The sequence below is a fragment of the Strix uralensis genome, chromosome 1 (genome assembly GCF_047716275.1).
Source record: "Strix uralensis isolate ZFMK-TIS-50842 chromosome 1, bStrUra1, whole genome shotgun sequence".
Lineage (NCBI taxonomy): Eukaryota > Metazoa > Chordata > Aves > Strigiformes > Strigidae > Strix > Strix uralensis.
The window spans coordinates 21175914-21203058 of record NC_133972.1 but is presented as its reverse complement, the minus strand read 5'-3'; the positions used below and the strand labels follow the sequence as shown (position 1 = coordinate 21203058).

Below are 27145 nucleotides of genomic sequence, written 5' to 3'. Positions count from 1 at the left end.
CTTGTATTCAGAAGATGTAAATTACGTACTCTGTTTTAGAGTTAATCTTGTCTTGGTTGTATTTCAAGTTCCTGTTTATGCTATAGGAGAAATTTTACACACGCAGATTCTAATTCTGTTTCTTTTGAACTAAATTCATGTTGATTTTTAGCTCAGTCGGTATCTTTGCAGCCAGTCTTCACTGTATTCTGTGATTTAGTGTCTTGCTCTATTTAACTATGCAATAACTTGTATGTATTGTGCTCTTGATTCCAGTTTATGTTTTTTAGTAACCAATTAAGAAGAAAAATAGATGTTTGAAATGAACTCTTTGGAACAAGTAGAATATAAAACAATGTGTTTCATATGACAGCTCTAGTATTCTTTCCATCTGTCTTTTTTGATGTGTGGGCTGCAGTCTGCACACTTGCTGTTTTGTACAATTAAGTGAATCGCTTAGCTGTATTTCTGCCCCCACCCTTTCTAGGTGCTGTTAAGTGCTGGGACCATTTGGTCTGGCTGAGTGTGTGGTTGATTCTGCAGATGGTACCTCCTTTATTTTATCAGTGGCTCAAAGAAAATCCTTGATCAAACAATTTCTGGGCAGAGACTTTTCAACCTGGTCCTTTTTCACAGATAACGTTAGAGAAGAATGAGTGATGTGTTGTGACTTCTCTTCTGTTACATTACCCTGAGTTAAAATGCCATTGCCTTTTCCAGGGCTATTTCCTTTTTCCCATGCTAGTGTCTTTTAAACAGTCCTCTGCATGTCATCACAGCTGGTTTTGGATCTTTGCTGTGCACAGTGAGATGAGAACACAACTCTGACATATCAGTGTTATGACCATTTTTACTAGGTAAGGGCATACTGTGGCATGGTTTGGATGTTCCACCACTGAAGGCAGTCAGTTTTAGGATTTTTTGTTTAAATAGGGCGGGTGGTATGTCACAACTAAACCTGTGAAAGAATTCTTTTTGAAATTGTGTGTGGGTAAAAATACTGTAATACTTTTATTTCTTAGGCATTAAAAGTACGGCAAGCAGACATCACCCGAGAAACAGTACAGAAAAGTGTTTGTGTTCTCTGTCAGCTGGTAAGAATTTTTAACTCCCAAAACGCTTTCAGATAACATATTAAAAATTATTTGTTTTCCATATTCTTGTCTGGAACTTTCGGCTTCAAACATGTCTCTTTAAATTGTTGCAGAGGGTAACAAAATTGAATTGGAAGGCTGTGGCATTTTAGTGAGCTGCCTTGAATTAGTATCTCCTTGTAAGAGTAATCGAAAAGTGTCTGCCTGTTGTCAGGGACCAGGAGATCTATTTGCACTTTTGATTATACTTAAGTACTACTAACTTTATTTCATGTAGTAGGATTGAGGGGTTTGGCCATTATAACTGGAGAGAGTGGCTATTGACAACTGTGAAAGAGGTTTTAAGATAGTCGCACATACAGCATAGTCTGTGAAGAAACATTTATTTCTACCTATTTAGCAAAAGCTACTGGTCACCAGGCAGGGAACAGAAATTCTTTCTGACTTAGTTGAAGACAGAACTATTGCTAGAGCTGCACAAGCAGTGTTAAAGCAGGAAAGTACTTTTCCAGAAAGATATTCAGTGATGGTATGCTATGGTGTGATGGCAAATGGCAAGAAAATAGAACTATCATTTACCATTTAAATTGAGCACAGGAGAAAGGTGCTGCGAGTTAGCAACTAGGGACTGCTCCTCCATGAATTGTGTGTGTAATAATGTGTCTATATAGCAAGATAAGAATAGGAGAAGATTAAAATTCAAAACGAGTGACTAAAAAGTTTTCTTCACTTGCTTTTGTGTTTGTTTTTCTTCCAAGCCTTTGTATGGGTTACTTCAGGCAAAGCTGCAACTCATTACACACGCGTATTTTGAAGAAAAAGACTTCTCACAAATTTCAATTCTAAAGGTAACTTTTAAGTAACAGCCACATGGAACGAAGCCTTCAGTGTATGGCTACAGACTTCAGGGCTTTTAATTAGTGCTCAAATACTCCATTTGCATAGGTCATTCAGTTACGCAGCTGTTGTAATAACTTAATGTGAATTAAATGATCTACCCTAACCTGACAGAGGGTCAACTTTCTGATTTGTAATGAAATACAAGAATGAGCGTGATTGTCAGCCTGTATCTCCTTTGACTCCATTAGTAAAATTTTACTTTCTTTCTGGAATAAGACATTGAAATGCTTGAATAAGTGGATTTTATTTATTCTGGATTGTGTGACTGTGTGCCATTAACAGCTTATGGGGTTTTTTTGCCTTTGTTCTAACTTTTACAGGAACTTTATGATCATATGAATAGTTCCTTGGGCAGTACTTTGCTAGAAGGGTCACAAGTTTATCTTGGTAAGTGACTTTTCTTGTACAAGCAGTAGAGATAATGTTAACGCTAATCAATGCATTCCCTTCCTGAGCTAATTTGTTTATATGCATTAACAGATAAAGCACCAGAGGTCTGTGTGCCTGCACAGTATTCTGTTATGCATTTCTCTATTATTGGATTTAAATAAATGTCAAATAAATACAGTGTTGCTTTCATAATAGGAGTTAGTTGTAGGTTGAAAGCTATGTTACCTCTTGACCTAACAGTCTGCTTGGCTGCTTTTGAAAAACAGTACCTTCTTAATTTTTAGATGGAACTCTTTGATGGTATGGGGTGCTCAAGCAATCAATCTAGCTGTTATTTGGGATATTTCCCATCTGATTCTGACTCTTCCTTGTGTTTTCTGAATGCACAGTGTAGTATTTACTGCAGTGTTTCCATAATGCTGTGTGGCAGCCATCAGGAGTAACTCAGAGCATGACTATTCATGTTGTTGTCTTCACTTTAGATTTAACTCATGCTCCTGCCCAAAAGACAGAATTTGATATGAGTTCTGCTGTTGAAATAACCAGGTTCACATAGAACACATAATGGGTGTCCCCCTCCACCTGAAAAATGGTGAGAAGTAGTAAGTTAGTATCTTCACTGGCTATTAAACTGTAATAATTGCTCTCTTTTTTGGTATCTCAGGTCTGTCTCCTCGGGATCTTGTTCTTCACTTCAGACACAAGGTAGGCATTCTTTGCTAAATATATGAAGTACAGCACTTACTTTGTGGAGTAAAATGCTTTGTGAGGAACTGAAAAATAAACATGTCTAGACATACCTGAGCTAAGAGTAAGAAGACTATTTCCTAAGTAGTTCTGGTTACAGCCTCCTGATTTCCCTTCCCCTTCCACCTGCATAACTTCAGTGAAGGTAAGTTCCAGACTGAGAACTTCCTCTGTCTGCTAGATTCCCTGGAGATTTGTAGGTTTGTGTGACATTTCTTTAGTCCAGAGTGCAGGTGGTATCTCGGTTGTGGTTTTGTTTCTGTTTTCTGCTTCTTGTCAGATGAACGTGATAGAACAATATTGCTAAAGACCGTGCAGACACAACTTGGAGCATTTTTCCCTGTATGTTTTAATTTTTGCAGCTTCTGCCATCATAGAGCCTGAGGGGACTTGCACCTCTCCTTCTTTTTCCTGATGGCTATTGAAATTGAGTGTGTATCCTATGGCTAAGGTACAAATGACATTTGTAATCTTTTATTAACTGAGAGGCATCAAGGAAACAAATTTGAGAATCTGGATTTCATGGTGTATTTGTACCTGCTCAGTAGATTTTTGGGGTAGAACTCATTTTTGTTTAACTTCAGATGTCTGCTAGTTATGCCCCAGAAGTGTCTGTGTACAGTCCTTGAGTGTAGAGAGTCTGGACAGCCACTTCTGATCTAGATGCCTCATCTGTAGATGTCTAAAATTAGGTGAGATGAATGCTGTTCTTGGTATCTTGCTGAATTATTTTCTGTATTTCTGTGGAGGAACTCTTTTAGGTTTATGCAGTTTACTGCGTTTTAAAATTCTGAAATTACACAACATATTCTTTCTGATAAGCTTTGTATGATTCAAATTACACAATTCTTATTCAGGTTTTTCTTTGTGCATCTCAAATGCTGTTTTAAAATGAGCGCTCAGGTGGAGAAAGGGTATTGGAACACTGGTTTTCACTGGCCAAATGTATTTGATCATTTGACAATTATGCAGTGATTAACATGAAATCTTGAATAAGAGATTATGCTCGAATGATATTTTTGATAAATGGCACTGCTTCACTCACAATGTTTTTCCTTTTTGTGTTTTTTCAGGTCTTGATCCTTTTTAAATTGATTCTTCTAGAGAAAAAGGTAACGTTTTGTAGGCTGAGGCAGGTAATTGAAATAGAAATGCAACTTTAAAATTTTTTTCATATGAAGTTTATGTAGAATATACTAGTGAACAACAAAGTAAAATAGAAGTATCTGAAGTCATATCAATAACTTCGCATCCATATATAAATTGGGAAATTATGTTGAAAGTACCTGCTGTGTGTTGATGTATAAATTTGCCTCTGCTTCCGTCCACACTCCCCCTTATTAATAGCTACCCCAGCCAGAGTAAGTAAAATGTGAGTACATGTGAGTGGAGAAACTTAACATGTTATAAAAAATAATAGAGGATATACAGAGAGTTGTGGTGAACAGAGTTAAATCCAGTTGGCGGCCGGTCACGAGTGGTGTCCCCCAGGGCTCGGTTTTGGGGCCACTCCTGTTTAACATCTTTATTGATGATCTAGACGAGGGGATCGAGTGCACCCTCAGTAAGTTTGCAGATGACACCCAGTTGGGTGGGAGTGTTGATCGGCTCGAGGGTAGGGAGGCTCTGCAGAGAGATCTGGACAGGCTGGAGCGATGGGCTGAGGCCAACTGTAGGAGTTTCAATAAGGCCAAATGCCGGGTGCTGCACTTGGGCCACAACAACCCCCAGCAGCGCTACAGGCTTGGGGAGGAGTGGCTGGAGAGCTGCCAGTCAGAGAGGGACCTGGGGGTGTTGATTGACAGCCGGCTGAACATGAGCCAGCAGTGTGCCCAGGTGGCCAAGAAGGCCAATGGCATCCTGGCTTGTATCAGAAATAGCGTGGCCAGCAGGGACAGGGAAGGGATCTTACCCCTGTACTCGGCACTGGTGAGGCCGCACCTCGATTCCTGTGTTCAGTTTTGGGCCCCTCACTACAAAAAGGACATTGAATGACTCGAGCGTGTCCAGAGAAGGGCAGTGAAGCTGGTGCAGGGTCTGGAGCACATGTCGTAGGAGGAGCGGCTGAGGGAACTGGGGTTGTTTAGTCTGGAGAAGAGGAAGCTGAGGGGAGACCTCATCGCCCTCTACAACTACTTGAAAGGAGGTTGCAGAGAGCTGGGGATGAGTCTCTTTAACCAAGTAATGAGTGATAAGACAAGAGGTAATGGCCTCAAGTTGTGACAGGGAAGGTTCAGACTGGCTATTAGGAAGCATTTCTTTCCAGAAGGGGTTGTTAGGCGTTGGAATGGGCTGCCCAGGGAGGTGGTGGAGTCCTCATCCCTGGAGGTGTTTAAGAGTTGGGTCGACATAGCGCTAAGGGATATGGTGGAGTTGGCAACTGCCAACACTAGGTTAACGGTTGGACTAGATGATCTTCAAGGTCTTTTCCAACCTATATGGTTCTGTGATTCTGTGATAATGCAAATAGGTACCCGTGTGAAGGAACCAATAGGAGATGCTGGTACCTCACCTGCAGGAGACAATGTAGAGAGCTGTATCTGTTAGGTCAGCCTGAACTCAGATTAGAAATTGGTAAAAACTGTTGAATTCTAGGCTCAGTGTTTTCTTTGGGTTGTTTTACTGCCTCAGAAGCAGTGCTATTTTAGTAATTTAAGTGGAATATACAAAAGGTACAAGCAGATGTGAAAAAGTAGATACATTTGCTTTCTTCTGTGTGTATATTAATACCCTGGAAAAGAACTTTCAGTGAAATTACTGTGTATCAGCTCCCAGACACATTTATGCTGGGATTTTTTTTGTTTTGTTTTGCTTTTTAAAAATTTTTGTTTAAAGTTTTGTTTCAGTTTCCCAAATGTCACTTTTTCTTCAGTGAACCTGCTGTGTTAAAACCCAGCTTCTTCAGAGTGCTGAGAAGGAACATTAGAATTTCCTGTTAGCTGCAACTGGAAAGTCAGTAGGACTTAATCTGTAAGATACTGAAACAGTTGTGTGGGTTTTTTTTTTAAAGTCTATATCCAAGGCCTAAGTATCTTTTGCGAAGCAGTAAATATGGCTTTTAAAAATAGAAGTAGCCGCTTCTCCAGAGCTTTTGCACTTGTCACTTAATTCTGTAAGTTAGATATACCTTGACAGTTCCAAGTATTTATTGATGAGAATAAATGCAGTTTCTGCATTAAAAAGCCATATACTAAAGACTGCTATATTAAAGAGTATGCAAAAGGTATGCTTGAGAAAATATAACATAGTAGGAGTACACATGTAGAAATGTATGTAATCAAGACTCGATGTGCAAGTTTTTTTTCCAAAAAGTAACTTAATACATTCTGAAAGTCTACGGTGATTGGGTTTTTTAAACCCGTAAGCAGAAATAATATTTTCCAGTTAAGATTTTGTGAAGTATTTCTACTGATCTGTTTAAAAAATTATGATAGCATTTCATCAGGTCAGTTCAACATTTGGACATACATAAACTAAATACTGAGCTACGATTCTTTTCTGAAGCTGCTCAAACCATAAGGGGGTAAATGAACAGGAAGAGGGGAGAGGAAGGGTTTCCCAAGCATGTTCATATGACTCAAACATATGAAATTATTTTGAAAATAATTGGATGCTTATTGAATAAACCTTCAGGTTGCTTTGTTTTTGTTTTTCCCTAAGCTTCGACAGGAAGACAACACTTGTAATTTCAAAAAGAAGCGTTTTGGTTTCCTGGCACTGCCTGTTGTCTGGCAGATGTTAAGGTTCCAGAATAACTGTGGGAATCTGTATGTTCAAAGACCTTAAATATAATATGCAAGAAGCCACGAGTAATGCCAATTTTCCTTGAGCTGAAAATGCCACAGATGGATTTGCTTTAATCCGTAGCAATTTGGTTGATGCCTTTCCACAGGCTAAAGGATTTTATTTTTTCACCTCTCAGCTGTTATTAGGCTGGAAGACTACTTCCAGATGGTGATCATTGGACTTTCTGCTGCAAGGACCACCCAGTTTGCTGATGTAAATGTTGTAAGCCATGTAATGGGGTTGGGAAGGGTAAGGAAGTGTGCACCCATATAGATGGAAAGATGGCAAAGGGACTCGATAGAACAAATATAGAATAGTACTCGACTTAAGTAAGCGGTATGCCCAAACAAAAACCTGGACTGAAATAGATTTCCTGAAAACAAGATGGTACGTTATAGACTTAATTATTTCTGTAGGCTTAAAAATAAGTTTGGCTAGGAATACATGGTATCTGAGAATCTAAACCTGTAGGGGTATTGCAGGGTTTCTGTTGTAGTTCACTGCCATTATATCATGCATCTTTCATTCACGCGTTACAGAGCAGCATCTTAAAAGAAGTTAGACTTTTTTTATTCCCATTGCAGTCAGCTGAAATTTTTTGCTCAGATGAACTGCTTGTTCTCCTCATCATGCTTTTTCTGTGGCTGTTGGAATTTGAATTCACCAATCTCGAACATAGAATAAAGAAAAATTGTACAAGATAATATGCAAAGCCTATTTCTAGCTGAGGTACTGTTAAACATCATTTGGTAGGTATTAGGACTGCATAGGTCTTTCTCTTGGCTCCATCAATTCACGAGCTTGTAGACGTGCAAATACGAGTGGAACATGAGTTACTATTCGTCGCTTCTAATGTGTCTTTAGCTTACAGCAAAAGTCTTTTATCAAGTCTAAGTCCGCAAACTTGCACTTTTAATTATATAATTATTAACCTGGCCTGCAAAGTTGTCATGTTAGATCATTCTGTATTCCTTTGCATTGTTGATTCCTTGTAACGCTCATTTTTTACTAGTGCTGTGCTGCTTGAGGATATAAAAATGGCATTGTTAAACAAGCTGACTTCTGTGGGGTTTTCTTGGTTTGGGTTTTTTTGATATATTTTTTTTCTTTCCTCCCACCTGAAGGCCTGTCTTGGAGGAATGCCAGTAGTAATATTCAGCCTGCCTTGTGTTTCTCTTTCATTGCTAGTCTTTGACCACCCCCCTTTTGAATTCCTGATGAATTTACTCATCCCAGTCTCTCTGCTTTAAATAAGAAGTTTCTGTTTTTTCATGTTGTGCCTTAAGTGCTTTACCAAAGTTAGTATCAGTCATGTTTTATGTTTCCAAAAGGTCTTTTTTTCAATCATAGAAAAATACCTATAATAAATGCATGCTGCATTTATCCTGTTTTTCATTTATCTGCATATCTTTAATATATTTTCTTAGAAGAGATGTTTTTGCATAGATTTTTCTCAGAATTCTGGAATGTGAGATTATTTGGCCTCTTTGATTTATAACAGAGATTTTAATGTACTACAAATGAACAAGAATTTATGCAGCATGCCAGGAACAACTTTTTTCTGTCAGTCATTCAGTAACTGGATCAATTTAGGAAAAAATTTTGAATGACTGACAGAAAACTCTGAATGATTGACAAGTATATATTACATGTGTATGTATATAAAATATATATATTACAAATACAAAATATAAGGATATAATAGCTATATTTATTTACTTTGAACTGTTATAAGATCTTTTGTTGGTAAGCAGACTTTCTAAAATAACATAAAAAGCAATGCCTTGAATAGTTTGCATGTGTTCTGTCTATCTTAGTCATGCTTAAGTGTAATTTTATTTTTCTCATTCTTTCTTCCCTAATTCCCCTTTCCTCTTTCGCATGCTGTCTTTCCCCCACCTCCCTCCCTTCCACCACTAGGTGCTGTTTTATATTTCTCCAGTAAATAGATTGGTGGGAGCTCTGATGACTGTCCTGTCACTCTTTCCTGGTAAGAAGAGAAGTTTGGACTTGTTTTTATATGCTTTCTGGTGATAACTGAGACGGGCTGTACTGTTTTATTTGGAAAACAACTTATGTAACAGTAGAGTTATGTTAGTATGTTACCTGAAAAATAGGTGGCTTGTATACATATCTGTGTACTATGTACACATCTCCTAATACTTACTACTTGCACTCTATGGGTTATTATTTCTTGTACTTAATTGGAGCCACTGGATCTTCTGTATTGCTTGTGGGTAACATAGATGGGAACCCGAATAAGTCACGCATTCCTGTCAAGTTCCTTAAAAAATAAAAATACAAACCTCTCTCTTCCTTCTACACGCACTCTTCAAAAAAAGAAGGAAGAAACAAACCAACCAACAAAACCACAACCCCTAACCTTGCTAATTCTTAGCTTCTAACCAGGCTTTTCAAAGCAAAAAAAGTTGGGACAGATTCTTTAGGAGAAAAAGTACGGGCTTTGATTTTTGGTTGGTTTCGTTTGTTTTGGTTTCTTTAACACACCCACACACACCCCCACACACCTCCAAGTAGCGTTTTAAAATATGTGATTTCCACTGTGCACATAAGAGCACTTTGTTCATTATCTTTAACAAAGAAGTCACTTAAATTTCTATTGAGATGCTGATATTCATGTGTGCTATCACTTTCCAGGTATGATTGAACATGGTCTTACTGACTGCTCACAGTACAGACCAAGAGCGAGCATATCAGAGGATGCTGGCCTGCAGGAAAATACACCACGGGTAGATGACTATGTTTCTGTGTCTGCTGCTGATACTTCAAATACAAACTCAGGAAGGGGAAAGGGAGGCAGGAATATGGCAGGAAACCATTCACTGGAAGGTCTAAAAGCAAACACACCTTTCTCCCAGTCAGAGAAGACTTATAATGGATCTCAGTCCTCCAATGGTGCTGTGCAGCGCTTGAAAGTTCCTTCCCGTGCTTCTCCAGCGTCCTCTGAAAGTGACTGGGAGACCTTAGATCCTAGCATTTTGGAGGACTCTAATTTGAAAGAAGGAGAACGTGAAAATACGGCATCAGAACAGGCTGAAGATCTTCCGAGCAAAGGCGTGAGCTCAGAAAGCCTTCCAATCACTGTACAGCCCCAAGCAAATACAGGACACACGGTGTTTGTTCCAGGACTAATATCTGGGTTGGAAGAGGACCAGTATGGTATGCCATTGGCTATTTTTACAAAGGTAAGCATGTTGTTCATGATACCTGGTAACTCATAAAGACATCTGTTTTTCAAAAGTGGCTAATAATTTTGGTTAGCCAACTCCACATGGACAGTAGGGTACTACAGAACACGTAAGTACAGTCTCTGGCAAGTGACTGTTCCTAGGCAGGTGGAAAGCATGAGTGCGTGTCTGAGGGCGCTGTGTGCACACACACATGCATTCCACTTTTCTTTCATGTGTATAATTAAATACTATTTGCAATTCAGCGTGATGGTAACCTGCAGCCCCACTGTGGTTAACAAATGATATGTATCAGTAACTACTGTTTTCTTTTCCTCTGAAGAATTGTTGATCTAACCTATATGGGGCAAGATCAGAGTACTTAAGAAGTGTTTAGATACCTTAATCTAAACTAAGATTCTGAAAGCTATATCTAAGCTGACACCTAAGCCTATGTTTTCCTCTTTTAATTTTTATACGTATATATTTATAAATGTGTATATTAGCACAAACTGTGTGTATAAATGTGTGTGTATATATACACACAAAAATATAAATATATATAATATATAAATACTTCATATATATTTATAAAAAAAATATATAATTTCACCCTTCCTGGGTGAAATAACTCTTCCTGGTTGTCTCTGGCTCTCTCCCTGTGCATGGTGCTGAGCTGCTGAATTTTAAGCTTGTGCTGGTGCCTAACTGAACTCCAGGTATTCCAGAGTCTTTCTAAGGACTCTGATAGGTGTTGTCAGATAACAAGCAATACATTTACTAGGGCTGGTTTCCCATAAAAAACAGGGAAAATGTCCCTTTTAAAGATTCTTTTGTCAGTAAAAGAGTTCATATAATACTTTTTGTTTTGTTTTTAATGTAATAAGTTTAGATGAACTTTTGCCCAGAAAGTAGAAGATTCAGATCTATTTCCTCAAGCTGATGAGGTTCAAAGTGGTGTTTTTCCCTTTGGAGGTGCTTATTTGCATTTCCTTGCAGAACATTGTATTTGTTGATTGTGTTTGAGTTTCTCACAGTAACTTTTATTGGAAATGGTGTGCTATGTGGGCCCAGGTGAGCAGCTCAAATGTCATTGCCCTGTATTGCCTCATGTCATTGTTAGAAATGCTTTTTCAACAAGGATCTGCAGTCTGGTGGTTGTCCTTATGGTCTCTAATGAAAAGAATAGCCTGTAAATTGTATTTAGCCTAGTTCTATTGAAAATACCAGATTGAAAGCAAGAAGAAAATAATTGATAAGGGGGCCTACAAGTGCAAACTTAGATTGCTGGTAAGCTCATAAAATGGAAAAGTAAACAATTTTAAGGAAGCTGACGGTTTCTACATGTTTATCTTCTGTTCCACAAAGGCACTTTTCATTTGAGTTTGTCCAATGTAATTAAAGCAGAAAAGGCTTTACATCTCTAAGTTATCAGAAAAATGTGATTCGAAGTTATAGTTTAACCACTTACTGGAAAGTCTAAATCTCTTTTAGAGCTCTCATCTCAGGCTTGTTTTATGCCATGCCGTGGAAAGACTAATAAATATGACAAACTTGAATGGGGGGAGCTTTTGCCAGATGGCAGAATACATTACCCAAGTACACCTAAGCATAAGGGGAAATAGGTTGTGATACTTGTTTCTTTAGTACCAGTTCTGTAAGATCCTAATACTCATTTCACTTTCACTCTTTTTAAAAAGAATGGAACACTTTCATGGAAATAAAAGTTGTTATACTTAGGCAAATGTGAATTTGGGAACTGACACTTGATACTTTAAGTAGTGAAGGATTTCCACGACTTTACTACTTGAGTATACAGTAATTAAACATTCCTTTGCCAGCTTCTTAAGCCATATTTTTTTAAAATTTTCCATTTTAGGTTGGTGATTCCTCTCAAAGCACCGTTGTCCCTTTGACACAGGCTGTTTGTTTTCAACTGCTGAGTGCTTGTCATCTGGAAAGCCATCCCTGTGTCTAATATAACAAAAGGAAGTAGTTGTGCTCCTTTCTTCCATATGTTTCTAATTACCATGGACTGTGTGATAAAGTGTGTGTGCGCTTTGTTTCTGTCCAGTGTGCAGTTAGCCCTTCTGGGTTTCTACTAGCGAATAAATTGCTTGGTGGTGCATGCAATTGAACAGCTGTGGTTAGACTTCAGTATTAGACTTCAGGGGTGTGTTGATCCTATACTTAAAAAGAAAATTACAATACCTACAGCCATTTCTAAATGATCTCTCGATGACTTACCCCAAAGCCTTTTTTCAAAATGCTCTGTTGTTTGGGTTTTTTTTTTAATTGGAATGTGGGATACTAGATTAATTTACAAGCATGGAGTGGCTAAAAAGCACAGTGTATTGCTTTCTGTCCTGCTCTTTCCTAAATGGGGCACACGTATGCTTAGCAAAAATTGATTAGTATTTCTGGAGCCTGGAAACCTCCACCTACAAAATATGGATAGCAGTCTGTAGCTCTACTGCATTATGTGCCTCAGGACTATCAGAAGACATCAGGGTATGCATTTAGAGAGATGAATCTTTATCTCCGTTGACTTCTTGTCTCTGAGCTGACCTGAGACCTCACTCCTGTTTTATACTGCTTATTCTGTTGCCTTATAAACACATTTGATTCCTGTCCTTTGCATTGTATTGCAGTTTCGGTCCTGAGACTGAAAGGCAACACAACCTCTTGAAAAGCTTAATTCATGTGGAATCTGGTTGCTTTGCTTTGCAGTTGTAATGTAGCACAACTATAGATAATTGTGTCTGAAACTGTAATAACCAAGGTTCGTTTTGGGTGGAATGTGCTGGCTTTTATTAGGAAAATCTCTGAATATAGACTCTTCTTTTTTTTTGGCCTTATGTTAATCCTCTAACTATCTCTGTTACTTTAGGGGTACCTTTGTTTGCCATACATGGCACTGCAGCAGCATCACCTCCTGTCAGATGTAACAGTCCGCGGCTTTGTTGCGGGAGCCACCAATATACTGTTCCGTCAGCAGAAACATCTGAGTGATGCAATTGTGGAAGTATGAATCTCTGCATTTGAACTTACTGAACTGGAGCAGGGGGGGAGGGGGAAGCAGAGCTTGCATTTTAAATACAGCTTTAAAGTTTTACTTTCATGCCCAAATTTTGAATTATTTCCCTATGAAAAAAATTCTTAAATGCAGAAGCTTATTAAATTTGTATCATTTCTTAGGATGGGATTAGATAAACTGTGCAGAACTAATACATGTTTTCCTGTATATTCTTATATGCAATATTTGAATTTGCAGGGCACTACTTGAATTTTTATTTTGTTGCTGGTGTAATTTTACTTTTCATGTCATGGACTTTTTACATGATTTTCTAATAAGGTCTTCAAAAATAAGCTGAGAAACAGATACAGTTGGGTAATAAAACACATTGCTATTGACTTCCTTCTGATTTAATCAAGAGGTTTAAAAAAAAAATCTAAGAAAATGCTGTGTCAGTACTAGGAAATAGATACAACTATATAATCAGCATCTGGTAACCTAAGATAGCTACATACAGGTAACCAACTTAATAAATTGAAGTGATAATCAAAGAGCCTCTAGGAAAATAAGTGTAAGCACTAGATGTCCCCTGCAAAATCCCATCAAATAAGCAGCTTTTACTATGAGCCAGTAAGATGATCAGATTCTGGTTATATCAGAGCAGTATCTGACTTTCTGAGAACGGTTAATTCATTATTTTTTTGGCCATTTGTTTCTCCTTGATATTTTGGGGGACTGTGTGTTTAGATTTAGGTAGCAATATATAGTAGTGTATAGATAAGCAGTTTTATAAATGTTTACCCCTGGAATTATTTCAAACAGATAGAAGATGCTCATGTACAAATCCATGATCCAGAACTCCGTAAGATCCTGAACCCAACAACTGCTGACCTAAGATTTGCAGACTACTTGGTGAAGCATGTAACTGAGAACAGAGATGATGTTTTCCTTGATGGCACGGGATGGGAAGGAGGAGATGAGTGGATCAGGGCTCAGTTCAGTGCTTATCTTCATGCACTGCTTGCTGCTGTGCTGCAACCAGGTAGAACAGATCCCTTGTCTAGGGACTGGGATGAGAGTGGGTGTAATAAGCATTTGCTCTATTGCATTAAATGCATGGCCTATCATTAGATCTCCCTCTGTCTAACACTTTATTTAGGCTGCTTTTTTTGTTTGTCCTTGGCTATCCTTGTTATTCCTTGACAACCTTATTACTAATTCTTCACACAGACACTTTCTTCTTTGACTGTCTCCTTCTCCTTGATGTAATTAAGCTTTCCTCAGAAGTAGAAGTACCTGAAAGGCCATATGTGATGAGACTTTTACAAACTTGGGTGTCTTACAGACTCTATTGCAACCTGAAGTTAATTTGGGGGAACTAATTGGATTCAAGGAGACATGAAGTTAAGTGGCTGTCTTCAGGAAGTTCTACTAGGCTGTTCCATCTCTTTTTCCCTTCCTGCCATGGTCTTAAGTAGGCATTCACATAAGTGAAAAGTGTCATCTAGAAGATTTATAAGCCTGTGTTTTCTGGAGCTCGGCATTTTTTGTCTTAACTCAGAGGGAGTTCTCTATGTTCCAACCTTTTGTGCATGAATATAACTAAAAGAATCAGTGTTTTGTTTGTGAAAAACGTTTGGTTTGCCCAGCACTGACCCTGTTAACTTCATTCTCATCATGATTATTCTCTATTCACATCAGTTAACTAATTCAGATGTTGTTCTGTGGTATTTGTGAGAAAACATGGGATTGAGAACTTGATTTTAATGTCTGGAAGTTCATAAGATCGATATTTTAAGATGATATCAGCCTGGGTGATATGAAATGTCAGGTTTTTCTGGAAACTCATACTACTTCACTGGGTGGCTCTAAAATGATTTCCTGTATTCCTCAGTGTTTTAAAGGGGATGTTGTTATGATAAGTTTATTCCACAGTAGTTCATACCACAGTTTTATAGTGGGTTTGGGGTTTACTAAATTTGAATGAGTAATAACATAGTACAGAAAAGCCCAGTGTATCTGACCAAGACCAATGCAAATGATGTTTTTGTTCTTAGTTGCTGTGTGGCCATTCTCTCCCCTTTCCTGTCTTTGCCCAGAGAATAAGTCAAGAGGCCTATGTTTGGATGACTTTTTCTTTTTTCCAGCTGAGCTCTTTACTTAGAACTCTATAAATGAATTCAAAATAAGAAAAGTATTTTTTCAAGCTTTTTTTTTTTTGATGCTTGTTCTGGCATTGTATATTTGGGACACTTTAAAAATAATAAAACATTTTTGAAGTGCCCAGTTCTTAGTACTAGAGGTTTCATTGTCGTTGATTTGATAAGAGCCTGGAAAATTTTAACTTTTATTTCCAAAAAAAGGTAATTTATCTTTTATTATGTCTCTAATGAATTGGTGCAAATTCTCATCTTTATCAGACAACGAAAAGACTTTGTCAGACTTTGGAACAGCTTTTGTAGCAGCCTGGAAAAATACCCACAACTACAGAGTATGGAATAGCAACAAGCATCCAGCTCTTGCAGAGGTAAATTCTAGGTAAGGAAACTTCTTTTTTTAGCATTTAACATGGATTGCTCCTAGTACGTGTAGTCAGGCAGCTGTTCTGTACGATTACAGTGTTCCCACATTGCTCCTGCTGTAAAGCCCTGAGGGTGAAACTTTGGGGCCCTATTCTGTAACTATGGAAACCATCTGTTCTTCAATACCTTACTCTAATTCTGGGCAATAGTTTTATGAAGAAAATTGTACCCAGAGTCAGGAGAAGTGAAACTTGTTCAAGTTGATTGTTGGCTGTCCCCAGCTATAGAAAGTTTGTCGTTCCTCAGGAATTGTCCTCAGATGGTTCTGCTTTTTATTAATTGCTTCCAGGTGTCTAGGGAATAGCTGTGTCCAGGGTTGTCACTGATGGGGATCAGGGAGAGCTGGCTATTTTATATTGCATCTTCTGTGCTTTGGATTGTTTTATGTGTTTTTTCACTCAAAGATTAGATGATGGCAGGCTTGGTAACATTGTTGGCTATGCGTGTGTTTTGTTTAGCATGGGTTATTACTGTACTGCAGGGAGTTTTGTTTGCTTTTGCTTTGTCAGCTGCTGTAGTCTCAAGAAGGTTTTTCTTTAGAGCTACAAAGCTCTTTTGGTCTACTTAAGGGATCTTTTTATTTGGTCTGTGTTTCTAGAAGGAGGTGCCTCTGCCTTAGTGTGAAAAGATTGTTAATATCTGGTCTGTAAATAGGAGGCACCTTACAGGTAGTTCATAAGAAATCTAAGGTTGAATAGTCACTGGGACCTTGCCTTCTGTAAAGCGATACAGTAGTATATCTACAAAAGATATTTTTGTTGGTAAGCCACAGAGAGGAGTACAACCAATAATTGTGTGACATGAATTCATCATGAAAAAATAAATACTTGTGTTTTTCTTCCTCTTCTAGCCACCCATTCCAGGGACAGTACTCTGTATCGGATGTTAAGTTAAGATTATCACAGTAAGTATATAGTACTTTGATTTGTGTTTTTTTAAAAGTGTGGTCAAATATCAATAACTATACAACTGTTGCCATGATGAACTAATCAAAATAATTATTTAAATTGGCCACGTACATGGAGCTGTACACAACGTTCTCTTGCAGAACCATCACCACATCTAAAGATGGAACGTTTGCCTGAAATAGGGAAGAACAGTGCTAATGCACTACTTTGGACTTCACATAATAGAGCCCTGATTTTTTGCATTGCAATTATAGGGCTTTTGTATATTTATTTTTAAATTGTAAACTAAAGCTGTTAAAGCTTTCATCAGTGTTTTTCTGTGTATTGACTTTAGGTCTCATTATTAGGAGAAAACAGCTTTTTGGGTTTTTTTTTTTAAATTAGCTGGTTTTTAATACAGCATTTTTCTAAAACTCTCAAAGTTCACTGTATATGTACTTGAGACACAATTCAGTTTCTTGAATTTAGAAGTTTAAAATGAGTTTTACATAATCTCTTATTGCACCACACTCAACTTTAAGTTGGTCTGAGTTCTTACTCACTGGTCTCAACTCTAAAACTCAGTGGTGTGTGTTATTCCCATAGTTGTTCAGCTTTCACTGAAGCCAGAATTCAGTCTTGGAGTTGCAGTTAACCATCTCCTCTTGTTTATGCACCAAGGAAAATACATTGTTTTCTCACTTAGCTATGTTGACCATAAAACATCAGATGCTGGTTCTTTGAGATGCCTGCAAATCAGCAATACATATATGCTGCTGATTCTGCACCTGCCTTGACTGTAGACTGATATTTTCAGTACACTGTGAGTAGGCCTAAAACACATGCTAACATAGAAGAACAGCTTGAGGAATAAAAAGGTTCAGACTTCAGCCCACTGAATCTTTTTGTTGCCTTTGCTGACCAATGGCAGATTAAATTTCCAAGATGGCGATTGAGAATGTAAATGACTCAAGATTTGTCTCAAGGTAATTGCTTTCAATAAGGTGCATGTTGATAGCAGCTCTTACTGTTAATGGATGATCTGGATGATCTCTGTAGAAAGACTTTATTTGGAAGATGTGGAGGTGTCTCTAATCTTTTAATTGCCCTATTTTTGTGTTTGAAAGGGGAGATACTAACTCTTCCGAGTAGCCTGAAATCAGTGTAAAAGGATGAGTAGTACTTAGTGGGTCTCTAGTAACTGATATTTTTACAAGAGTGCCTTTATTCTCTAGATGTAACTTTGCTATCAGATACTCATCAAAATTACTTGCGTTTGCAAACTGAGCCTAAACTTGTTCTTGGTGTACTCTATTCTTTCTGCTTTTTGTATCTACACTGAAGATTTTGAAAGTGGGAAAAGAATGTGGCATGCTGTGTTAAGTTTTGCATAAATGCGTTTGCAAAGCCTGAAACATGGACTTGAATGTTACAATTTTAAACTAAGTGAGATTATTTTCAAGTGATCACACTTCTGCGGTAGAACTGATTGCTTTGTACTTTTCTTTCCAAACTATGGTAGTGTCTATAATCTTTTTGCATTTCTTTAACAGAAGTATGAGTGTAAACTGTACTTGATCAAAAATTTAATCTCAGAGCAAGATACAAAGTAAACTCTGTTTAGAAAAAAGAATGATCAGTAATGCTGTTTCATTTAAAGCTTGTATATTAGAACTATACAAAACTACTTCAAATCTGACTTTGTAATTTAGAACATAAATGCATTTTGGTAAACATTTAGGAAGGGTATAAACTATGTTGTGTAACAATGAACTATGGGGTGTTTTGATTTCTGTCTTGCTGACAGTATCTTTTCTTCCTGCGAGAAGTTTGCCAAACTGATCTCTGTGGATAGGATGCATGCAGGAATTATGGGCTTGATCATATATATATCTACACACAAATACATATATGTATGCTATGTAAATCTCTGTGTATTGATACATATTTTAACTATGTATTTAATTTACACTTGGAAATAATAATAAATCAGTCAACTAACAGTCTTCAGTATCTCTCTTCTTTAGCTCTGTACAAAACAGTGAACGTGGAAAGAAGATTGGAAATGTGATGGTTTCTACTAGTCGAAATGTTGTACAAACAGGAAAAGCTGTAGGTAAGAAATTTATTTAAAACCAGCTTGCATCTAAGCCATATTTTTTTTGGAGAAGCATCCTATATCTCATTTATATTTGATTTTAATCCAAGTGTACTTTACAACATACATACAAAACAGAGCAACACTTTGAGGCATAAAGCTGCTGATTGAGGCCCTGTATATTGTGTAATAGTGGAAAGAGAAGCAGCAAGACAAAGAAATTAGTGTAAATTCCTTTTCCGGTGTGGGCTGGAGGTGAATGTGGGAAGAGAGATGTTCAGGTGAAAGCTTTCACGTGATCTGGAAATGCTCAGACCACACCACCACCTTCTGCGTTGAGCTATTCTCATTTTTGTATCACTTTGACTGAAACTATCCAGAGCTGGTCAAAATCAGAGGAAGACATTGTGTCAGTTTTTGCAATAGTTTGTAATTTTCTGGAAAAGCACTTGTACTTCAACTGGGGCAACATCATATTGTCATCTTGCAGTGCAAGATAATGTGAGTTCACCCACTGAAGATTATGATAGTTGTTCTTCAGTAGCTTTGCAAAACATTGTTTAGCTTCCTCTTTTATTCCACTGGAGTCTTTCTACTCTTTTTGCTGCTGTATACTCTGGCAAGGAGCATCTTTTGGCCTGAACTCTAGCAAGCCTTCCAGGGCAAAGGACAGCATAGGCCATTTCTGCTGAGCTACTGTGTTTAAGTTCTTTGAATATTTTCTGACACAGACTCTGGACTTGGATTTTATTTTCCAAACTGGACAACTGATTGTGTGGGGTTTTTTTTATATTTCTTTGTAGTAGCTCCGTAATGGTAACACTATGCTTTGACCTTTGTCTTGTGTTGTAACGCAGGTCAGTCAGTTGGAGGAGCCTTCACAAGTGCGAAATCAGCCATGTCATCGTGGTTTTCCACTTTTACGCAGTCAGCCCAGAGCCTCGGGGACTAAATGATGGTTTTGCACAATGCTGCTGAATATTTCAGGTGCAATGCTTTCTCTGAGCTGTAAAAAGACTGCTCCAAAACATAGGAGTGGAGATTAACTACCCAGGACCAAAACAAGGTATAAGGTTACAAGCAGACATGGAATGTCATCATTCAGTTTCACTAGAAATATAGAAGAATGGTGAGTGTCTCCATACAATGGGATGGCATTTGCAGTATATTGGTTGTATTTAAAATGACTACTTTTCTTTAAAACTGAGCCTTTATAAAGATACTAGTAAACAAGGCTTGTTGCAAGCCAAATGTGTTTGACTTTAGATTTGTACATTTTCTTGGATGTTGATAATATTTATGAAAACTAGTTATATTTTTCAATCTGAATAGCCAAATATTTGTGAATTCTCGTTAGAAATAAGCAGAGTATAAGTACTGATTCCTCTTTCAGGTTGGATTTGAGAGCATCTCTGCAAAAAGTATACGGTGGAAACCCTTAAAGGGTTCCAAGCCAGGTAGAACTTCCTTGCTTTCACAGGCAAACTAAAATCAGCGGGGTGCAGAGTAAGACTGGCTGACTTAAGGGGTTTTTTCCTTTCTCCTCTGTAGTTGTACAGTTGTTTGCATTAATCTGTCTCTAGCTCTCTTTATGTCCCCAAATCTGTGCAACAGTTGCAAAATCAGTATTTTCTTGATGTTATGCAGTAGACCTTCATAACTTTGCATATGTGTTGGCTGTGTTTTTACATGAATGGTATTCTGGTTGGAGAGACCTCTTCAGGAAAAGTATTACAAAACAATTCTCCCGAATTGGGATTGGATCACTGAGAGTTTTCTGAGGTCTTGTTCTATTAGGATGTAATTACACAATCAACGTAATTACATACATATGAATACAAAGTACTAAAAATGCCTAAAACTAGCACAGTAGCAAACTGTGCGGCGCTCTTTTTTTTTTTTGCCAGTAAAGTACAAAGACTCTTCCGAACGAAAATCAGCTATATCGATTTTCTGTGTCGACTCAGGGAATGTTCTGTTTGGATAACTACTTTTTTCATAAAGGAAGTAACACTAGAATTGAGAGAGTAACTGATACGGCTCAGTTTGTATCCTTGTGTGAAGAAATATAATAGTTTATATGAAAAGATGTGGCGTAAGGCTGTATTTTCTATGTAACATGCCTGTGGTGTCTTCTGTATGCAAGCAAATTCCACTTCCTACATTTCCTGATTCTGAGAGAGATTATCTCCTGTTTCTTGCAATGTGCGTGCCTCTATATGCCTTCTAACATCCTCACATGATAGCTGTTAACATTTTCTACATTACATTATCCAATGTTCCAATTTTCTGTAGTAAAAGGCTCTCAGTTTATTGCTTCATCATTATCTGTCAGCATTTTGCCATGTTCTTTTCTGGGGCCAAGATTTCAAGTCATGGTTATTTCTTCTATTCCTCCAATAAAATACAGCAGCTCTATAAGAGATAAGCAAGAAGGCTTGAATGTAATTTGTTCTAAGAAACTAAGTTCTAATTTCTGTAGGTGCATTTGAAAAGCTAATAGAAAAGGCACACTTGTATCACGTAGTTACTGTTGAACAACTTAGTTTTAATTGCTTCAAACAGCAATTCAGAAACACAGAATCTGGTTTAAAGCCTTCATTAATTTTTTTTCAGGACAAGCTAGATAGAATGGCCATGGAAAACTTGAGAGTATACAGCTAGTTTGAGTAGTTTCATTTGAGAAGGGGAAAAAAAGGCCCCTAAAGCTCTGCTGATCTACTGCTTCTGACATACAAGTAAAATGTATCTGTAGAACTGCAACTATTGCTCGTGGTCTCTGTGTGTATTTGTGTATCTCCTAAAACTTCTTATGCTCTTTTCTGTTTTATTCCACAACTCTGTAATAGACATTTATATCTTTTCAAAGACTAAGTAATACTTGATATGCAGAAAGAGCTCTGGTGAAATATGACTAGGGCTGCATTTATTCATTATCAGTCTAGAGCTTTCTGATTCAGCATGCAGATAAAAAAATAACTGAAAATAATCACTTGCTTTTGTGAAATATAGCTAACATATTATCTGCTGTCTGGGATTTAAGGGGTCAGGCTTCATGTTGTAGTGAAGACTGAATAAAGGTGCATAAAGGATTTAGGCACCCATAAAACTATCTTCAGCAACCTAGGGCACATGAGGTAGATTTAGGCTTAGGAGCTCACGATGGGAGTTCTAGGAGCCAGGTATTTACATGTATAAGGTATAGAAACAGGATCTTCAAGGATCCCTTGTCAAAATTCTTGTCTTTGTCGCCTCCTCACCCGAGATTCTTCTGTAGAATTCTCCTATGTCTGAAATTTGTATAGCCAATTTGGTTAGCTCTCTGCATTCCCCTTACTCCCACAGACTCCCTCACTGGCCCAGGGGTATTAGAAAGCTGACTACTTTTTTGGTAGATTGATCAGGAAAGGCAGAATGAGGTGCAGTGCTAAGCTGATGCACAGCTGCTCGCTGCTTTGTACAAGGACTCTGTTGTGATACTTCACAGTATTTCTCTTATGGGCAAGACAACCAGACAGACCTTTCTCTGCAGTCTTTTTCCCACTGTCCCAGCTGCCTCTGTTGTGGAGCCAAACACACAACCTGATTGAGAGTATGTTCCTTTCTTTACAAATGGTAGAATAAGAAACTAGTATTAATTTTCAATCTTTTTAAGAACTAGCATCCTGCTAGCAAGTTGGACTGTGACTCATACAGTGATTAAGACTCATGCAGTGGGTAGAGATGAAGTGATCTTCATGATATGTGGTCTTCATTTACATGTGTGTTTGCTCTTTGACATTTGCTTAAACTTACTTTTGGGCTGTGGGAAGGCATGCAGCCACTGAGGTTCATCTAAGCTCATGTAGTCCTCTTAATTCAATGGTTGTAACCTCTTTATAGTTAAATTCAATGCAAACGCAAGTTATTTTCCTCCCCTCTGTTTTAAAAGTGCAAGCATTGTTACTTACTCAGAAAAATTCAGGCAGACAACTTCCATTTCAAAGACCCTGACATCCATTTCTGCACTGCAAGAAACACTGAGTCCTAAATGAATTGGTGATAGTACCTCTAATGAGTCAACTGTGAAGCTGTTGTTACAGCTCTGTCATGATGTATTTTGCAAAGGTATTTCTGGCTGTCAATGTGCAGCATGAACTGACTTACAGGTAATACAGTAGCGCACTTCTCAACTTTCTGGCATGAAAGGCATCCACCTCTGCTTCTTCTATGAGCCAGCATTTGAGGAACTGCCTATTAAGCATAGATATAAGTCCCCAAACCCCCACAAGACTAAGTATTGTTGACCTAATACTTCATTTGACTAAAATGTTCAGCATTTTTCATCAATCATTTTCATGTCATAACCTCAATTCCTGTGTACATCTGACACGTTTCCTCAAATATCACAATGTAATTATCATTTTTAGATCAGTGTTCTAGTACATTGCACTTGTTTGACCTTGTACATCTGTTTTAAGCACCTTTGTAATTAATTTAGTATTTTGCCTAAACAAGCTTATGATTTCCGTAAATTACTACTAAGCAGAGAAACTAATGTGGCAGTATTTAATTGTAAAAGTGAAGGCGTGAATGCAGTTTTTAAACATAGAAACTCTTGCTTGATAATTGAACATACAAATAATGTATTTGATTTTTCTTGTGTTGCTTGAAAAATAAATACATCCAGCCTGTTTAAAGTTCTGTCTGCTGAAAAAAGATGTATTATTTTAAGAAATGAATCCCACCAGAAGCCACTTGCAGGCATCTGGTTTTGATATTGGTAGCAGCTTGTAATACACTGGCAGTCTTTTTGAAATTTGTCTTCCATTTAAACTGATTGTGGATGTTGCTTTTTGCAAATTTAGGACAAGAGGATCTTCTAGTTTGACTTTTTATTTCTTATTGGGTACTGCTCATTGTGAATTGATTAAAGTCTTCAGTAGGTCACAGACCTCTCCTACATCATCAAGAACTTTAGGTATGACTATAAAATTTTGATGTAGATTTAGCTTCAAAATAGTACGTAGTTCATGTGGATTGTGACATCTAGTCAAAATCAGGATGCTGAGTAAATTAATTGCTGTACATCCAGTTCTGTGCTACAGTGAGCTATTTTAAAACTTAAAAATTTCTACTGTAACTGTCACTGTACCTAGCTGAGAATGATTTGGTAAGTTGCTGTTCCCAGTAGGAGAAAACTAACTGCCTTGAATAATATTCAGATGTGAATTAGATGGAGCTTATGTTTAGAAAAAGTTGCAATTCTCTAAAATTTGTTAATTTTTTCCTGATGGTATGCAAGTGTTGTCCCAAAATCTGGGTTCTTTTACCTGGTGTGCAATGAGCTGACAACCACAAAGTCGAGATACTTGTTCAATCTGTATCTGTGCAGAGATGGGTGCTAGGTGGTATTTCCACAAAGCCAGCACACCGCACACAGGCAAGCAACCTATTTCTATGCTTCAAACTACATGAATGCATGTTTACTGTAATGACCAGTGGGTACTTTCTTATCACTTTGTTCCTCATTGGGTAACAACATGCCTTCTCTCAATTTAAAGTCACAGGATCCTCTTTTTCACCTGTGCATGTTCAGTGGGGAAGGGGCTTTTCTTGGTGGGGGGCTTTTTCCCACTCGAGGGTAGGTTTTCACTATGTTAATGAGGAAAGCTCACTTGTGGTTCAAGTAGTTCTCTCCTTGGTTCAATTAACAGCTTTTGTTCCCATGTGCTTATCTTGGTATTTCCGTGCTTGACGGTTTTATGGTGTCCTCTGTTGCATCTCAGTGTTGCTTTGTCAGGGTCACTCGGTTGGCTTCAACAGTTCCTTTATCAATTCCTGACATTCTTTCACAACCCTCCGTTGGTCATTTTATTAATAAAGATGTAACACAAGTAGTTGTGCAAGCACACTGAAAGATAAATTTATATGGTCTTGTTTATGCAGTATAATTTTACTTTCTTGCAGGTATTTAGTTTTCATTAAAAGGGCAACATGGAGAGTACACTACATTATTGTACTATGAATAAAGATGTATGACAAATTACTTCATGGCATTTTGTGTTTTTAGTACTATACCAGAGACTGATTTAAAGCCAGCACAGAGCTTTAGTTCTGTGATGTTTCTGGTCTTGACCCCATTTTTTTTATCAAACATTAGAAGTAGTGTTTGGATTAATAAAAAAAAAATAATTATGGGAATGGATCACTTCTGGCAGTTAAATAGTGAACCTTACTCAGATTACTTATACCCCTATGATGTCAATTTATGGGGAATAAATATCTGTACACAGGTGGCTTAATCTCAGTTGTGATAGAACCTGGAAGTCAAGCTGTCTTGCGGAGTCCTCCTGTATAGGTTCAAAATTGCCTGATCACACATTGCTCCTCTTATACTACTCTAAAAACATTGATAGAAAATCAGATATTTTTGTTACTTCCCTGCCTGAATTTATTGACTAATATTGATGAAAGCATAATTACTATTTGCCTCAATAATAGCAGGGAACATCTACAACATCATCTTGTCTTAATCTAGATCACTGAGAAAGTAGCACTGCTTTCTAGACCAGGTGAGCATAAAGAAAATCAAGTAAGAGTGTTTAGACTGAAGGAAGATGTTATCTAAAGTGAAGGCAGATGTAGAGGTATTTTGTCTTAAAAACATAGGTGGAATAACATCACTTGCATATTTATGAAACAGATGAAAAATACAGAAGAAGCAAACCCAGTCTCTCGTTTCTGAATTCAGAGACTTTAGAAATGCACACAGAAACACAGTGGAGAATTTAAAAGTTCAGGCATACCAGAAAGTGGCAAAAAATAACGCTGAGCTTAATGTATTACCTAATAGGACCTGTGGTTACTGACTTTTGCAGTTCTTAATAAATTGTCTATGTATTTGATGTGTATAATGCTGTGCCAAAGAGCTGGCAGAAGAGTATGTCCAATCTTAAATTGTGGAAACTGCTTCTTAATTTTTTTTCACTTCAATAGAAACATGTGCTGAGTCAAATTAGCTAGCCCTACCTCTTGCCCTTCCTAAATACAATCTCAGCATCAAGATGTAGCTTGATGTTTAGCATATTAGCTGACTAGACTTCAAAGTCTGCATTTTTAGAACCTGTTTACTGCCTCTTTGGTCATATTGATGCAGCAGACCACATGTATGTCTTCAGTAGAGTTTACTATTTTAAGAGATGAAGCCATGTTATGCTTCAGGTGACCAGTTGTACTTTAGCACCTCAGTGCTGGTGTACGCACAACACTTAAACCCTTCCTTTGCTGAAACAAAGGTACCTAGTTTCACAAGCTAGGCCAAGCCCCAGCAGAGCTACGTGTTTTAGAGCAGAAAGCAGACACACAGATGCTGTTACTGTTTCTCCTTTGTGCCTGTCCCATCTTCGCTGTTGGTTCTTTCTTCCATGTCAGAGTTTCTGTAACCCAGTACTGACCCGGGTCTTGCTCTCAGCTGCCGGCTCAGGGTCTTTACCAACCTCTTCCCTACCATAACCTGGGAGCTGTGTGAAGATGTACAGATTTCATACAGCCTGCCTCCCAGCATCATGAGAGATCCCTGTGTTTTACTCAGTCTGCTAGTATTCCTCCTCCTGATTATAAGCTCTATGAGTAAGAACTCTGCCTTGCTGAATTATACTCATAAATGTTGGAGGAGGGAGATATTTTAAGTAATTCTGGAGTGGAACTAAACAGAACTTTGTCTGGCTAATGTTGAGCATGAAGTGGAAAGAAGCTGGTTTTAAGGGTGAGCCTGCTTCAGTCTGCCTAAATTAAGGCTTCTTTTATGTAGGAATCCAGACCCAAAAAGAAAACAATTTAAACGTAGCTGTAAATGGGAAACCGAGGAGGAAGAACGCAAGCCTGCTGCTAAGTTCAGTGGTCTGAACGTTTGCCCAGAGGTGGTCCTTAGCTGTACTGCCAGGTGGCAGGTGCTGGTGCATCTTAACAGAAGCACTGAGAACTGAGAAGTGTTGTGGCTTTAAAGCAGTGCTTTAAACCAGGCAGTGCTTTAAATTGTAAAAACATCTTTAGTATTTTATCAAATTACTTTCCCCCAAAGTGAACTATCCATCTGATCCTGTTCTCTGTAAAGCCTGACACAGTTCACTGCCGTAGATCTGACTGGTCCCCCTAGAACAAAAATGAAACTTGCAATTAGAATTGTATTTAAACAACTGTAAAAATCATTGGATGCATTAAAAATTAGCAGAGGCCAGATCCCTCCTTTTTATTACTTCAGGCAGGGGGAACTGAAGCTATGTAGGACTAACTTAAAGTAGTTCTACCAGAAAAGAAGCAAACTGTTTGAAAATACAGCAAAACTTGAGGACATACAAAGTTGATTCATTGAAACTTGTATGTGACTGTACTTCAAAGCCAAGCACAGGCTGAATGGGCTAGTATTAGGCTGAAGCTTTGTAGTAAGATACTAGTTTAGAACTCTGTGAAGGCTTTAATCATATTTGCTCTATTTAT

General features: G+C 37.8%; 1 protein-coding gene across 2 annotated transcripts in view; it reads left to right on the top strand.

Moving 5' to 3' along the window:
* Positions 1-24695, top strand: part of AVL9 (AVL9 cell migration associated) — a 44185-nt gene extending 19490 nt beyond the window's left edge. The window contains exons 4-17 of one of the 2 annotated variants that reach the window (XR_012627562.1): positions 1002-1073; positions 1832-1921; positions 2294-2360; positions 3028-3068; positions 4184-4222; positions 8817-8886; positions 9555-10102; positions 12975-13109; positions 13923-14142; positions 15521-15638; positions 16533-16586; positions 18597-18685; positions 19525-19796; positions 23515-24695. Coding sequence is in view for 1 of the 2 variants with exons in the window: in XM_074858904.1 (XP_074715005.1) it covers positions 1002-1073; positions 1832-1921; positions 2294-2360; positions 3028-3068; positions 4184-4222; positions 8817-8886; positions 9555-10102; positions 12975-13109; positions 13923-14142; positions 15521-15638; positions 16533-16586; positions 18597-18685; positions 19525-19619 (1638 nt within the window). In the remaining variant the exon portion in view is untranslated. Of the gene's footprint in view, positions 1-1001; positions 1074-1831; positions 1922-2293; positions 2361-3027; positions 3069-4183; positions 4223-8816; positions 8887-9554; positions 10103-12974; positions 13110-13922; positions 14143-15520; positions 15639-16532; positions 16587-18596; positions 18686-19524; positions 23351-23514 lie in introns of those variants that run through there. The other variant, XM_074858904.1, reaches the window with a different exon arrangement.
* The last annotated feature ends 2450 nt before the right edge of the window (positions 24696-27145 follow it).